Source organism: Cololabis saira, chromosome 2, assembly GCF_033807715.1.
Source record: "Cololabis saira isolate AMF1-May2022 chromosome 2, fColSai1.1, whole genome shotgun sequence".
Lineage (NCBI taxonomy): Eukaryota > Metazoa > Chordata > Actinopteri > Beloniformes > Belonidae > Cololabis > Cololabis saira.
Window position 1 is genome coordinate 33,967,174 of NC_084588.1, and position 17,793 is coordinate 33,984,966.

The window sequence follows — 17,793 nt, forward strand, 5'->3', positions numbered from 1 at the left end:
GTGCTTTACAGAGATCATTATTCATTCATACACATAAGCTATGTTTTGTAGCCACAGCTGCCCTGGGGCAGACTGACAGAAGCGTGGCTGCCATATTGTGCCAAATGGCCCCTCCGACCACCACCAAACATTCATACACATTCACACGGGGCAAGGTGGGTAAGGTGTCTTGCCCAAGGACACTACGACAGCAAACTGGGACGGAGCGGGATTCAAACCGCCGACCTTCCGATCATTGGACGACCCGCTCTACCACCTGAGCTACTGCCGCCCCGGCATTATCTATGAAGGTCCAAAATCAGTGTGCCCAACACCTCTTATAAAAACCGATGACTGTCAAAACACTACACCGCACGTACATTTAGCTATTAACTTGTATTTTTAAATCACTTTTACAGAAAACTCTCACATTATAAAGAAAGGAAACATGGCTAAATTTCTTCTTTATCTTCTTTTTATCTGACAAAAGAATAAAAGTGCTCAAAATCTTACTGTATTTCCTCATATCTTTTGTTATACGAGATAACCACACTACTTAAGTTGGCTATCATTTTTATATCTATCATGTTTAAAGTCTACAGGCTTTATGCTCTGAGCACGTTAGCATTAATAGCAGACAAGTATTCATTTGGTTCATTTGTCTGCCAGCACCATACTCTTGCGGAACCAAGATTTTAATCACTAACCTTTTTCTTTACATTTGTCACTCCATTATATTCATATACTTACTTAACTTAATACATTTGACATAAAATGATCTGTCTATAGTATTCTGAGCTGAAAAAACATCAAATGACCCCTAATTGTCACTTTCGATGCAAGACACAAACTGAAAATGAAATGTAGGCTTAACAAACAAAGTTCTAGCCATTACTAGTCTCCATTATCCAGCACAGTTTTAGCTTCTGTCAAGTCAGCAAAAACAATGGAAGCTTAGCTGTGCTTGAACTTGCTAGAAATATAGCCACTGTTGACCTGTGTACCCCACCTGTCAGCCGGGGATAGCTGGGACAAAATCCAACCCCCTACTCAACCCTACAGAGTCAGATATAGAGGAAAAGTACACCCCTCCTTACCAAGCTTCCAACGTTTTAAGTTTTGTCTCATAGAGGTTTCAAGTGATAAAATCTATTGAGGTTATTGTGGCCTTGTTGAAGACAATCATCAGTGGAAAACTAGACTAGAAAAAAAAGCACATTCTTTGGAAAGTCCACTGCATCCAATGCCCCTTGCACAACAAATGCAACCTGCGCTTTGCTTACTGCTGGTTAGAAGGCACGAGTTGCCTGGTAGTCACAGATTAGAGAGCAAGCCACAGTTTTCAAAACCTTGCACAATTTTGGTAGGCGGGGGGTGGGGGTCTGTATATGAGGCTTTTGGTTCCAGGGGAGAGTTTTATAAATTCAGGCTTGTGAGGGAGCTCTGTTTCCACAGTGATCAGTTTAAAATTTACTTCCGTCTAAGTCACCATCCTGGAAGGATGCCTCGTATCTTGCGGTATTGCTGTTATATCTCACACTATGCAGAGGTCAAAGTTAACCCAGATTGAACTTTGACCTAGTTTGCGTCTAGTGCGGCCACTGAGAAAAACACATGCAGTTTGTGTAAAGGCAGTGAAAAATGTCTCATTGGGCATGCAAGCCGTTGAAATGAATGGGTTTTGGAGCACAGCAGCATGTTTGCTGCCTTGGTGTGAAAAAGGTTTTGCACTGCTACTTTCTGGTTATTTGCAACAACATGAGACATTTTTTATTTAATTTTTTTTTTAAACAAACCTATCAGATAACTGTTAAACAGGCACTACAGTCAAACCTGCTTGATTAGTTGAATGGGGTCTCTCATAAGCCCTTCTTCCAGTTGGCAAGTGATTGCAGTCGTAAAGGGTATACAACTGCAATCAAGGGTTTACAGCTGGGTGTTGGTGTTTAATCAAGCTTGAGATGACTGCAGTATTCACAGGTATGTCCGTGCCCTGGTCAACAATGATGGGAACACAACACATGGATACACATACTTATTTTCAACATGGGTGCTCCAGATGAGGAGACAAAAGTAAATTGGTAAAAATCACACTTTTCCTTCATAGACAGACATTTTTACCAACCATAATATTTCACATGGGTGCTCTGAAACTGACTTTAACAACTTGTAGTATATTAAGAGATAGGACTGATTTATGCATAACAGCTGGTAACTCATTCTAGTCTCTGCTGTGTAGAGCTGACTTTGTGGACCAACACTGCCAGGAGAACTCAATGTCATCCCTTCATATAGCCAAGCCTGTTTTCTGGTAGCTGTTGTAACTATCCTATCCATCCATTTTCTATACCCATTTAATCCTGTACAGGGTGACGGCGGTCTCCAACAGCCTATCCCAGCTCAGGGATACACCCTGGACAGGGCCACATATATAGACAAACAACCATGAACGCTCACATTCACACCTACAGGCAATTTAGAATTATAATCAACCTAGCATGTATGTTTTTGGACTGTAAAACAATGTATATTGTTTGCATATTCAATAAACATGCCTCCTCACTTTCCATAGAAAATGAATGGGGTTTTGTGTTAGGCAAGCAATTAGTTGCATGCAATGTAAACTTGCTGCACATATATATACACATCAACAAATTTTAAACCCTGACAAATCTAAGTATGTTTATCTCTGATGCCAAAAATTCTCAGTAAATCCTCCCTCCATCACCAACTTACAAACTTCTTTGGTAGAATGCATGTCTTATTTTAAATATCTTGGGTTTTTTAAATCAATGACCATCTGTCTTTAGTGTCTAATGTTTAGTATCTGGTTTAAAGATTAATGCTGAAGTTGAGATTTTATTTCAGAATAAAGTTTTGCTTTGTCATCTAAATCGACGCTGGTCAAGGCAACCTTGATCTCTGTTCTAGACTATGGTGATGTGATTTTCACTCAGGCATCGCCACAAATGTACTCTAGAGTGAAGGTTTGGTGCAATCTGTTGGTTTTCTGTGGTATTCTACTTTTTAATAGTTTGTGATATAGTATGTGAACTCAATCCTAATGAATTGGACTGAACTGGAATGGAGTGAATTATAACAAAGTGGATTTAATCTGAAGGTAACAGAACTGAGTTGGACTATTTAATGGGAGTTGTTTTTAACTTTTTTAATTTCACTGTTAAGTGCCATAAGATCATATTTTTGAACAGGCACTGTATGAATAAACAAAATTGGACTAAAAATGATCTTAACTCTATTTTTCGGAAAAGCCAATTAGTGTAGGTAAGTGGTAGTGTATTGCATAATATGAAATCTGGATATGAAGTTGGTCTCATCTCCTTCCTAACTGTACCAATTTTTTCAAAATACACATGACATACATCTTTTATCATTTATTTGTTCATCTTATTTTCCAATCATAGACCGATATCTATCCTACCATGTTTTTCTAAAGTATTAGAAAAACTAGTTTATAATTGTTTGGCGTGTGTGTATAGATGAGTGCGAAATGTTTGCGGCGATGCGAATCAGCTCTTTACAGTGTAACCTGAGGGATCTTATTTTTAAATCCATTGGCAGGTGAAAATAATCTTGCTGTTGTCAAATGTTAAGTTTAGTGCTATATGCCGCTCTGAGCAAACACTGGTAAAGTTGTCTCTTATAACAATGTACGGTATGTTTGTTTTTATTTTTAGCTTTTTTCTGGACCTTGAGTCTGTAATAACGTTTATCTATCTATCCATCTATCTTATACAAAATTGATTTATACGCACTGCATTGCATGTGTCATGTGCTTTATTTTGATAAATGATTGTGCCCTCAGAAATCACATCTACCTATGCAGATCTAATGCGTATTCACGTGAATATATCAAGAATGACAGAAAAGAAGAGCAAAGAAGCAGAAGCAGAGGAAGAAGAACAAGCCACAGCACAAGAAGATGCAGCAAAAAGAGATGGAGAAGTAGAAACAGCAGAGGATGAAAAAGAAGCAGCGGCACCAGATGATGAAGAAGATGTAACAAAAGAAGAGAAAGAACAAGAAGCAGAAAAAAATAATAATGAACAAAGTTAGATTTGTTGCTCTCTGGAGTGCTTTTTTCAGTGGCAGAAATAGCGGGATAGAAATAATTTTGAATGTAAAATAGTTATATATTTAGACAATTACATAAAAATGCCTAGTTATAACACCTGTTTTTTAAATAATTGTTTTTACTTTCAGTTTACATAATTGAACATTTTTATGTCTACATATTCATCTAAACTCACATTTCAATTATTCAACAACCTTAATTTTGCATCTTCACAAGTTAGTACGTTTATGTTCTTTACTGTATGTTTTGCAGCATAAAGTTTATCCAATATGTACATCATGGAAACGTACCACCAGGTCACCATGTGCTGGAAATAAAAGGATGCAAAATTTTCCAAAAATACATGAAGTTAAAACAAAAAGTAGCTCAAAATGGGGAAAAACGCCAAAGGCCTCCACAAAATATAACATATGCTTCAGATCTGTGCTCATTTCATTGTACTTCTTTTTGCTGTAATACACAATCGATACATTTTGAAGTCATGCTTCCTGATGATGTTGTATGCTGGTTTATTTTTCAAGCTGCAATCATAACCATTAAATCTGTTTATTATCACATTATTGGTGTTTTGTACACCCCCCAACCTATTAAATGAACTAGCATGATGGTTAGGAAAAATTCATAGAAAATAAGTTCCAAAACCATTTTTTTCCCCGGTCTTTCATCCATTCCTGACTCCAAAAGCGAGTCAATCTCCATCGACTCCCATCTTAAAATGTCCAACTTTGCAATAGAAATAAATGAATTTACAATCCACTTCAAAAATGGGTCTCGGTAGTTAGGTATCACATCTACGATAAATGTAATGCTTTTGTACGACATCATTGGAATTTCTGTAAGGTAGTACATTATTAAAGTTGTTGACGACATTAACAACTCTATCATATATGATAAGAAAGGAACAGACATTAACACCTGACTTCTGTTAAACATGACTGCGACAATCATATTTTGGCACTCTGACATTGACATAAGGAGCTTCTCTGCTGTAAATTGACATGGTGCTAATTTGATACTGGCTTTGACACTCTCCATGGTATGGAGCACAGCTCCATAGACTCCAAAGAGTGGAGTATGTGTGTGCTTCTATTTCTGATGGGACCTATAGGTAAAGTTACTGATTGCTACAGCCCTTAGGACAGGCTCACCAGTACCACTGGTACTGGTCACAGTATCTTTAACTTTCAACTAAATCAGCCACAGATGTGTGTACATGTGTGTATGTTTTGCATGTGTAAAATGTTACTTCAACACTGCAGTTTTACAGTTCAATATCCATGTTTAATGCATTTTTAAAAGAGGAAGTTTAACTGTGCTTCATTCAGTAAACCATCATTTAACTTGTACTGCTCAGCTGGAGAGGCGAAAGTCCTAATGCTTCTACAATATGATCACGCATACAGTAGACAATAGACCTAAGGAGCCGTAAATTGTTCTATCTTGCACATGCTTGACATCAGCAGTTTGCTTATAATGTTGAAAGATGTTTTGACTCATGTCTTAGTCTACGTTCCTAGCCTCCCCTTTGGTCACAAACTATGAACAGTGGTCAAAAGAAAAAGATCTCAGAGACAAGTGGATGAAATTAGTTTTGTCCACAGGGTCACTGCACCCTCCCTTAGAGGTGGATGAGAAGTTTGGTCCTTTGCAACGGACTTGGAGTAGAGGCGCTTCTGCGCTACAGGTACAGGGGCTGAGGTGGTTTAGGCATCTCGTTAGAATGCTACCTGAACATCTTCCTGGACACCTGTCTGGTGTTTCAGAAATGTTAAACCAGAAGAGGACCCCAGCACAGAGTTTGGGAACCCCTGATGTAATTATTCCACAAATGGTTATGAAGAAACTACATCTACCTGTACAAGCCTGTATTCTAAGTCTGATTAGCAAAATGAGCAGCATGAGGTTATGGGCCTCTGTCAAACAAGACCTGACATTCCTTGGGATTTTGGCTTGCTGCTGGGTTTAAAAGTCAGACATCCTAAACCTGATCTAAAAATGACCAAGTTAGCTGACAACCCACACCCCCCAAAAAAAAAACACTGCAAGAGCTCACAATGACATCTCCACAAAGCACTTGGTGCAGCCTTAGAGATTGAATGTTGGATTTGGAGTCAAGCATTTACCTATTTATAAAACGTTCAAATAATGACAGCAAACATCGAAGTATGAATCAGCATCAGCTGAGCACACTCTGCCCTGTAGATCACTGTTTGGATATTCAAAAGTCCCTCTGTGCTTGCTTCATCTAATTCACACCCTTTTCTTTCTATAATATGTATTTTTTAACACAAAGCTCAAAAAGACACCTATTAACCAAAACCCTATTTTACAACATCGTCCTGGAAAGCTATGTGTAATGTCAAGATGTTCTTCTGCTTTGGAGAAAAAAATTCTCATTCTTAGCCATTTGGGCTGAATAAGAAAATCATGTGAAACCTTGAAATCCCCCTGGTACAGTATGCTGTGTTGCCTGAGACATTCAGTAGAATGCAGCAGTCCCCTGAAACGGCATGTATGTGACCAAATACCTGTCTGCATGCATATTTTGTACCAACAGTAAGAGAATGAATTGAATAAAAGACACTATAATGAAGCAGAAGAGTTTACTTAGGCAGAACTCCAACCTCATTTGGAAGTCATCACAGCTGCAAAGTCCTGCCCTGCTACTTATGAAAGGATGAAAGAGAAGATCGACTGATATTTGCTGTCGAGATGTGGGTGCCCACATGTCAAAAATGAAAACGACCCAACATTGAAATGCCATCGCGAAAAAGTAAGGCGCTTGTCCAATTGTCTAAAATGTTCGAAAATATAAACTGATCAAGAAAAATAAGTCAATGTTCTCAGTAATGGCTCTAAAAATGTGTAGTTTACTGACTTCTTCTCCTTTATCATAAAACGAAAAGAATATATCATACCGTTAAGCCTGATTAATTCTTCTCCGAGGAATCAATTGTGTCACAAAGCAGAGGCTCCCCGTCTACGCAAACCCCCCTCCACCGAGCTCAGTTTGCTGCATCATTTCCAGCACTTTGCTTTTCTGCTTCTCTGCTACACTCGTTCAAAGGATGTACAGACTACTTCCTCCTCACACAACTTTTCTTTAATTTACAATCCAACATTATCAATCAAAGCATTTGCTGTTCCTCTCTAATGCCTTCACTACATCTTAAATGCCTCTCCTTTTGACATCATCCTTTACCTTTTGAAGTTCCATATTGAGGTGGAGGTGCCGCCAGGCAATTCACTGCTAAAATGCTAGGGAGTATCAGTTTTTGAAAGGATCTTTCGTGAAATCACATTGAAACTTGTTGGTTGTCATACACATTCCAACAATGAAGGATGTCTCAGTATGCTGAACTGGGTGCAACACTTTTTCAGATCAATGACAGCATATTCTTATTCATGTCACATGTCCATTTTTCAGATACACATCCAAAACCGAGACCAGACACTTAAGTGACACAGTTCGGATTGATAAATAGGAATTGATTATCAGATCTTTTTGTCCACAAAAAAAATGGGCATGCTCCCTTCAGGCAGCTAGTGTGGACCTATGCAAAGTGGAAGGTTAACTTCAACCATTCATATGAAGCAAGCACAACAATGTTTAACCATTTAATGGACAGGAGTTATCTTTGTTAACTGTCGTCATATTTAAAATCCGACTATGGCTGAGAATTGAGGAAGCCAATTGTTCAGAGTACTTGGGTTTCGGACACAAACGCAAGGACCCTTATGTGATAGATTTTCAAATGATTGTGATCTTCTGAAGCTCATATAAATTCAGCTGCTTTCCATGCTTCATTATGTCTACTGTACATCTGTTTCATATTTTCTCATCAAAATCTTTTTTTTTTTTAATCTTTCAAGAAAGCTCTGCTAATTCCACTTCGTAAGGGGTTACTTTTGCCACCACATAATCTGAACATTGCGAGCTTGCACATCTGCTGAGAAAACCCAAAGTATTGAACAGCCATCCTCTGCTTCTAATTTAGTGGTCAACATGGGTAAAATCTGCACTCACACAAAGATAAAAACATCAAAAGTTACAGTAAAATCCATTTCCAGAATAGTATTGATGATATTGCATACCAACTACCCCAAATGCCCAGCAATTAGCTTAGTGGTAGCTCGAGATTAAATTGCGCCAGGGCTGTCCATGACTGAGCCCCAGCTCACGTGGTTCATCATCATCATTCATGGGATACCTAACTTTGCATGTCTGCAGCGATACATTTTTTTTTCCTTCAAGAAGGCAGGCCTGCAAAGCCACAGTTTTCCATAACTGCTTGCGAACGCAACAGTCACATTAAACCCCTCTTTTCAACTTGTTCCCATGGCTGGATTTAAGCACAGTAGCGTTGCAGCGCTTTAGTTGCGAATCATAGTCAGGAAATAAGGTGTGATTTACTGTTGTGATTTGGGATCTGAATTGATTGTAACGGTTGCACTCTAAAAACACATTCATCACTCTTCAACATTTTTTTAATCTAATCTCCAGCGAGTAGCTTGACAATTCAAGTTACTGTCATTGTGTCAAACCCTACACTGTGAGTCAGAGGAAAGAAAGAGAGGACTGCCAAGTGGTTAGTGGATAGAATCCAAGCACCAACCATCTAACTTCTGGATTGACGCTCATGCAGAACTAACAATCGTTGCAGTTCCTCGGTTGACTGCTGGAGGCTGGCTACAAAACTCAGTCAATCTCTATTGACTCCTGTGTTAAAATTTCCAACTTTAGAACAGAAATAAACATATTTACAGCCTGGTTCAAAAAAATATTTTGGTCTAAATTATTTGATTTCACATTCATGAAAACTCTGAGGGGGGGTGAATCTTTTTATATTTCTAATATGACTGATTGACAGCCGGCTCAACCAATGGCTATCATGCTACTGGTGCAGGTAAAAATAAACTGCAAAGAAAACTAAGATTAAATATTTTAATATTATAAGGACAATGGCAGTTGAAACGCAATTTCAGTGTAAATTATACCACGGCTAGATGATGTATATTAATTAGGCGTGTAACAGTACAGGCATTCATACTGAAACGTTTCGATACTGGACTGTCTAACAGTAGCTAGTTAACAGGTTTGTTTTGCGCGCAAAACATACTTCAAATTTTAAGTGGTGGAGTGGAAGTTTGCCTTATCTTATCTTCAAGGTCTCCTGTTTGGGAACACTGGTTTCCCCAGTGAAAAACAACGACGGACAAAGACAAGCAGATAAGACGAAAGCAGTGTGCCGACATTTTTCACCAGCAATCGGGCATGTTTCTGGTTCAACGCATTTGAAATGACACCACATGAATGTGAATATTGCCGCTGCAGAGCTAAAAACTCAGCACCGTGTTAACGCAACTACCTTTGACATTTAAACAGGTATTTGCCAGTAATTCAGATCAGGCTTAAGCAATACCTAATGCCACTGGTGTTTTTATATACTCAGTTGTTGAGATTTTAAACACGTTTTATATTTTGTTTAATTTCAGAATATGTTATTAATTGAAGGATTTGGTAATAGATTTAAGCAGTATTCTATTTTTTATTCCTATATATATATATATATATATATATATATATATATATATATATATATAAAAAATATAAATTTTTTTCTTTCTTTTTATAAGAAAATTTATAAATTGCTGTTTACAAAAGATGGAAATTAAATAAAAAAGCGATTTTTTTTTTTTCCTCCTTTACTTTACCGAACAATTAACTGAACCGCGACTTCAAAACCGAGGTATGTACTAAACCGTGATTTTTGTGTACCGTTACACCCCTAATATTAATGGTGTCAAATAGTAACTAAAATGAAAAGGAATTAGCCTGTAGTTTGTTTCCTCCCCTTAGCCTGTTCATCTCTCTCAGTAGAATAAGACTTATTCTAAAAGTAAATTATTAAGCTTTGTCATTTTCACAAAGATAACCCATATTAAGGCCTTACAGGAATTTATTTCACTTATTTATTTATTTTTTAATATTTTTTAAATTCAGAGATACCTCTTAAATAAATGAAGCCAAGGGAAAGAGACTAACTGACCTCTTCAAAGGGCTATGTTAGACATTCCTGCAAGATACACATGCAAAAGTTCAGGAACTTTTATTTCTAGCTACAGTTTCCATTTTGCGCATCAGTTAGAAGATGCTTTGGTGAACAGACCAGAGGAACTTAATTTTCCTTAGTCTGTCAAATACTAGTGGTAGCCATTTGCATACTAATGGTGTAATCTATTTACCCTTTATGCAGCAAATTATTGGCACTAGCCCTTTTACTTAATACCATGTTACTTTTTCTTTGCTCTTATTCCTGTTGTGTGAAGTGATTATTTGTGTGTCTCTAAGTATACACCACAGTACCTCAGCACAATAGTAGTTACTTTAGGCTATATTTCTGCTCCTATCTCAGGATAATTAGCATAAGGGGGACCACAACTGAAGAGGTGTACAGTGATCATCGCTGATGAAAGTGTACTTTGATTGGCTTAAAATGCAAATGCTGGACTGGTAATTGTTATTTTAAAAAGAATGTACAACTTTGTTTGAAAACTAAAAAGCATAAGTAAGTCGACTTGATAAGAGCACCTAAAAAAAATAAAAAATATGTATATCAAATGAGATGTAATTTCCCTTTGTAATTAATAAATTATGACTGAAATTGAACTGAAATTAATAAAACACAGTAGAGCCCATCCATCTATTATATCACTTTTGCATTTGTACTGGTAATGCAAAAATAAATGTTTTTTTTTAAACTGGAAGAAACAAAAGAGCAAGTTACAGAGCAAAACAATTCATCACTTGAACTACCCACTTTAGAATAGGTCACTTGTTTAAGCAAAAATGTAAAACGGCCATGCATGAGCATACCTTAAGGCAAATATTTAAGAAGATGCTACATAGTGGAAATGAACTTGAAAGATACATGATTGCAAAGTTTTGAATCCTACTTACACCCGGAACATGCCTTGAACCTGATAAAATGTGAATAAACAAAAGTATATGTAAGCATAAAAAAAACCCAGATACAGAAAGAATAACCCACAACGGTCATTTAAATAAAATGAAACTAACTAAACACGGACTTACACACCAACCGCTGTCTTAAAAAAGCAATATCCCAAAAGACACTTCTCACCCGGGACACTCTGTTGCCTTCAGGTAGACGGAAAATAAAAATAAAAACAAGAACTAATCGATTCAGAGACAGTTTTTTATCCTACAGCTGCAACAAAACTTAATGCACTCAAAAACAAACCATAAATTGACAAGAAGGATTGTGTGTAAGATTGTGCATGTGTAGGCTATTTTTATTTATTGGTTTAAATCAGTTATTTTATTTGTTTAATTAAAATATAATAATAATAATAATAATAATAATAATAATAATAATAATAATAATAATAATAATAATAATAATAATAATAATAATAATAATAATAATAATAATAATAATCGAATGAAACTGGCCCTGACAAATTACCTGGTACCCTTAGAAAAGATTGAAAATAATTTGACGACAGTGACATGTTAAACTAAACTGTGTCCTGTAATTAGCATCACAAGTGTCTTCAATCTTGCAGTTAGACAGTCTAACTATTTAAAGGATGAACAGTTGTCACCTGCTGTTTGGCATCATCATCTACCACACTGAAAATGGATCAGAAAAAGCAAATGGTTGTCTGAGGAAATCAGAAAGACAATTACAGGCAAGTATGTTAAAGCTAAAGGCTGAAAAAACCATCTCCACAAAGCTTGATCTTCCTGTGACTACAGTTGCAATTTTTATTCAGAAGCTTGGGGTCCACAAGTCTGCAGCCAACCTCCCTGGATGTGGGCAAGAGAGGAAAATGTATGACAAACTGAGGATCTGGTTATATGAATGGTGGTAAAAGAGAAAAACTGCCAAAGACACTCAAGGTCAACTCCAAGGTCAAGGTACATCAGTGTCAGCTCGAGCCATTCATCACTGTTTGAGCTAGAGCAGACTTGATCGAAGAAGACCAAGGAGAACTCCACTGTTGATAGCAATAAAAGTGCCAGACATAAATTTGTCAAAATGCATATTGACAAGCCACAAACCTGGTGAAATTCATTTAAGACGGATGGGACAAAACTGGAGCTTTTTGGCAATTCACATAAGTTATATGTTTACATATGTAAAAATGAAATATTCAAAGAAAAAGCACACTATCTACTGCAAAATATGAACAAGGCTTGTTTATGTTCTGGGGCTGCTTTGCTGCATCTGACATAAGGTGGCAGGGTTCAAGACTGTCAAGGCTTTCTGGAGTGAAAGGTGCTGCCCAGTGTCAGAAAGTTTTTTTCAGTTGGAAGTCATGGGTCCTTCATCATGGTAATAAGTCAAAGCACAGAACAAAAAAACACAAGAATGACTAAGACGACACATTGGACTGTTCTGAAGTTGCCTTCAATGAACCCTGAACATGTGTGGGAAGAGATGAAACATGCAGTCAGGAGAAGAATCCCTTCAAACAAGAGACAGCTGGAGAAGTTTGCTCATGAGAAATGGGTCAAAATACCTGTTTAATGAAATTACTTTATTGTAATGTTTGCCTCAAACAGTTTCCCATCATTTTTGTGTAGGCCGGTTTTATTATTCATTTATTTTTTCTTATTGATTCTGTTGAAACTCAATTCAAAACCTGTCCTATTTTCACTAGTCAGTAATTTATCAATACTTTTGTCAATTTCTAATTATTTCAGACCACTGCAATAAGTGTACCAACAATTTATTCCACAGATTTATGATGGTTTTTTGTTTGTTTTTTGCTTGCATATCATTTGAATATCATTGTTTTTTCTCAAATGTATTTTTCCATTCTATAAAAGGGTACCAACAAATATGTATGTGTGCGTATACTTGTAGTCACTCATAAGTCGTGACAGACTATGATTATGTGCGTCTGAGTGAACAAACGAAGCATAAACCAAAAAAACGTGTCAGTTTTATCAATTTGTTTACTCTAAAACAAAACTGTCACTAACCTAATCCTGTCGGGGCGCTGCAGGTCTGAGCACTTCAGAAGGTTATGTGAGTCTGCAGTCATAAGACTTTTGAGCCGTTTACTTTACCGTTGCTTTGATGATAATTTATAATAATTTTTTTATTATTTTGTCTTTAATCTCGGTATGAGTTTGATGTGTTTGAATTTTGAGGGCAATGGACACCTGAATTTCCCCTTTGGGATGGATCAACTATCTGCCTGTCTATCTTATCCATTGTTAATGTCTCAATTTGCTGTTGAAATATATAAATATATAAAACAATACATTGATGGAGTTCCACAAAACGTCCGATGGCCACAGAGTTCAAGCACAGGTTACCACGCAGAAGGGGTTTTACCGTCAAACCAAAAGCTGGCATGGAATTAGAAGCATTCTCATCCTGGGATTTACACCTAAAACAGAAGTACAATGTTCCTCAGAGCTACATCACTCGCTATGTTTGCATGCACTAAAAGAAAGTCAAATCATTACCTTGGTCTGACTGGTATCAAAGGTTTTAAAAGTCATGTTTACACCTTAGTCAGGCTGTAATCGAACCAAACTGGAGTTTTTGAAATCAAGATATTAGAGGCAGATAATGCGGTTCTAAATAGTTATTCTGGCATGTATACGCAAACCACGGTTAGCCGAGCTATTTACTGGCCTGGGATTCCCACTTCCGGAAGTGACGATACCGCAGAAGCGTAAATAATAAAAGTCATCGCATGACAACAAAGTAGCAGAAGAAGTAGAGAAAGACATTGCGTGTATCTTACATGCAACATCATCAGGCTTAGTATGTACAAAATCTACAGAGCTGCTGCATCGCTGGCGTTCATATCTTCGCACGTTGTTGTCCTCTTTTTACATCTACTTCAAATGTGCCGCATTTGTTAACTAATAGTTATAATTTGATTCTCTTCGCATGTACCGTATACTTGGATTTCTCGGAAACTCCAGTTAAATTCTTAGATTATTGTCAATAGTGATTTAGCTGTGCATGTAACCACACTGACTGACACAAAGAAATACGCCCCCCTCTCCACACACACACACACACACACACACACACACACACACACACACACACACACACACACACACACACACACACAATAACAAAATAATGACTCAAATATGTTATGCAACAAACTTTCATTACTCTGAGTAGTGGAAGAATGCTTGATACCAACTTATACAAAATATTGGAAATCAAATTGGCAGAAATGATTTAAAAAGGTTAAGCACAACTACTTCAATAGGGGGTTTGACTTCGCCTCATGTAAATTGCATTATTGCACTATGTTGTTGTATTCCAAATTAAATGTGTTGCAGTGGGAAAAAAAGCTTTCTTTTATTTAAGGCAAATAGTAACTGTTTATCTTATTTAGCATATGTTTTCTAGGTGATATAGTGCTTCACTCATGCATTATTTGTCAGTGTTGTGAGCAGATAATGTTATCTCCATGAACAGTCAAGAGGAACCCCAAGTTTCTTTTCAGATGAGCCATGCTTAAAAGACAGACACATGTAGGGTTGCCACCCGTCCCGTAAAATACGGAATTGTCCTTTATTTGAGAAAAAAATGTTGCATCCCGTATTGAACTAATACGGGACGCGATTTGTCCCGTATTTTCATTAACGGCCCATACACAAGTCTGTCACACACACACATCAACACAAAATTTAACAATACTGAACAAAATAAACCACTGGAAACATTAAGGCCATCAAAATCTTTGTGGCGGGACAACAGGACCTGCTGCGCTCTGTATATTATAGTTGAATTATTGAAATAAATTAACTTTTACACTATTTTCTAGTTGAATTATTGAAATAAATTAACTTTTACACCATATTCTTCACCTGTATCTATATTATACATCTGGGCTGATGTGGACATACAAAGAATAGGAGGATATTTCAGTTACTGGTATGGTTGTCTGTCTGTACAGTCATGCAAGTTCAATGCTATTAAAGCACTTTAAACTTTAAAAACGCATTTTTTTTTTCATATAAAATAAACATTTTTTTGGCTCCTGCGCTGCTGAAATCGGGGCGTACCTTATTTCTATTTCTGAAAGGTGGCAACCCTACACAAATGCACACTGGAAAACACGATCCACTTAAGTATATTTATTTGTTTTGTCCTTGAAATTAATCAGACACTCAAATCCCCCCTCTCTCTCTCTAAAATGAAACATATGACACCACGGCAGCACATGAAAAAAGCTGATGCAGGGCCCGGAGTGATGTTGCAGGCGGAAAGACCTTCCAAGCAGCCCAGTCATTTGGGCAACTTTTAAGGTTATTTTAAAAAAGAATGTACAACTTTGTTTGAAAACTAAAAAGCATAAGTAAGTCGACTTGATAAGAGCACCTAAAAAAAATAAAAAATATGTATATCAAATCAGATGTAATTTCCCTTTGTGATTAATAAATTATGACTGAAATTGAACTGAAATTAATAAAACACAGTAGAGCCCATCCATCTATTATGTCAATTTTGCATTTGTACTGGTAATGCAAAAATAAATGTTTTTTTTTTTTAAACTGGAAGAGACAAAAGAGCAAGTTACAGATTAAAACAATTCATCACTTGAACTACCCACTTTAGAATAGGTCACTTGTTTAAGCAAAAATTAACGGCCATGCATGAGCATACCTTAAGGCAAATCTTTGAGAAGATGCTACATAGTGGAAATGAACTTGAAATATACATGATTGCAAAGTTTTGAATCCTACTTACACCCGAAACATGCCTTGAACCTGATAAAATGTGAATAAACAAAAGTATATGTAAGCATAAAAAATCCCCCCTCAAATCCCCCCTCTCTCTCTCTAAAATGAAATATATGACACCACGGCAGCACATGAATAAAGCTGATGCAGGGCCCAGAGTGATGTTGCAGGCGGAAAGACCTTCCAAGCAGCCCAGTCATTTGGGCAACTTTTAAGGCTGATTTATGGTTCCGCGTTACACCAACGTGTAACGCCTACGGCGTAAGGTACGCGGCGACGCGCACCCTACGCTCTGCGTCGATTTAACGCAGAGCCATAATTCAGTCTTTAGACGCAACAAACCCAACGTGGGAGTCATAATTTCACCAATTGACGCATCCAGCAATGAAAGACGCACTGCATGGACTGGTTTCCAACTCATGTGTCGTCTTATCTGCCATTATTCCAAATACATAAATAAATAAACTCTCGGCGCTGTACATGGCACGGTGTCCAAGTGTGTTTTTGGCCCGTGTGCGCACCTCGGGAGCCCATCACTCCGTCTGGAGATATTCTCCATGCTCCATGCTGTCACTTTACCCCGACTTTCAACTCGGCGTCAGACTGAAGGAGTTCAGCCCCTCAATTACATCTCCTCCACCGCAGCCGACGAGAATTATGTCAAAGTATTTCAGAAGCGACTTAAAGTACACGCGTACATACACCGAGCCGGTCCTCGCAAAGCTTGAGAAGGGTTAGTTTCGCCTGTTAAAGGGCTTAGGACAGGCTCTTTTTTTTTTTTTTTTTTTTTACATACGTGACGCCCTTCCCTTTACTTCCTAATTCCATTATTGGTGAATATAACAGAGCGTTTTCCGCCGACGTTGCTTTTATCCTACCTCGTAGAGGTCTCCTGAAGCCATGGTGGGGTGCGGACCGCGGCGGTCTTGCCTGCCCTGGCTGTCGGGGGTTTTTTTTGGACACTCACTCACTCGGTGTTTCGCTGAAACCCCCCCGATAAACAGGAATTAGCGAGCAGCCTTGTTATTCTGAGCAATCCGCAGTAGCAGATCAGCAGACAGTGTCAATCGAGCCCGGCGCTATGCGATGGATCGCTCCGCACTTAAAACAAACAAGCATCGGGGCGGTGCTGTTTACCCAGACCCGAGTCGAGGTCTGAAACATTCACGTTACTGGGAGGAAGAAAGCTCAGAAAGCTCAGCCTGCTGGGCTGCTGGTCTCCTCCGAGCTCTGAGCGACCCAACTACTCAACCAGATGACATGTCAGATGTCCCGGTTTCTCAGGCTCACTCTACCTGTCCACTTTGCTGCCACAGACCTGACTTAACCTCGCTTTCGATCCATTGAGGGGGGAAATAAATGCAACTATGAATAATCAACATTACCCACGGAATGCTGCGAAACCAATTCTGTTCGTTCACATGGTTTGTGGACTATATCACAGAATCAGTTGAACCTCAAGACAAAATAAGGCAATTGGGCAAGTTTATTTATATAGTACAATTCAACACAAGGTAATTCAAAGTGCTTTACATCAACATTAAAAGCGGCAAGACACAATTAGATGGTAAATAACAAATACAATGAAATAAAATTATGAGAAAATAAGGTAAAATAATAAAAAGCACAAGTTGATGAAAACTAAGGGCAGTAGAGTACTGCAGGTACATTTGCAGTTTTCAGAAAGTATTTAATTGAAGAGTAGGCTACGCTTAAATACCAAATAAATTAAATAAAATTATAAGAAAAGAGGTAAAATTATACAAAGCACAAGTTATTCAAAAGCAAGGGCAGTAGAGTACAGCAGGTAAATTTAATTTAAGAGTACGCTTCAGTAAACAGTAATGTTTTCTTTCAAAGGTCTTTTTATTAACGAAAAGTCAAGAATAAAACATTAACTTTACAGGAGGAGTAATGTAATGTAATGTTTTTAGTCCTGATTTAAAGGAGCTGACAGTTG

General features: G+C 37.6%; 1 protein-coding gene across 1 annotated transcript in view; it reads right to left on the reverse strand.

Moving 5' to 3' along the window:
* LOC133462838 (chromodomain Y-like protein 2) overlaps positions 1-16,875 on the reverse strand; it is a 54,100-nt gene extending 37,225 nt beyond the window's left edge. The window contains exon 1 of the mRNA XM_061744292.1: positions 16,712-16,875. Within this exon, the coding sequence (XP_061600276.1) occupies positions 16,712-16,735 (24 nt within the window). The 5' untranslated portion in view covers positions 16,736-16,875. The remainder of the gene's footprint in view (positions 1-16,711) is intronic.
* Between the last annotated feature and the right edge of the window lie 918 nt (positions 16,876-17,793).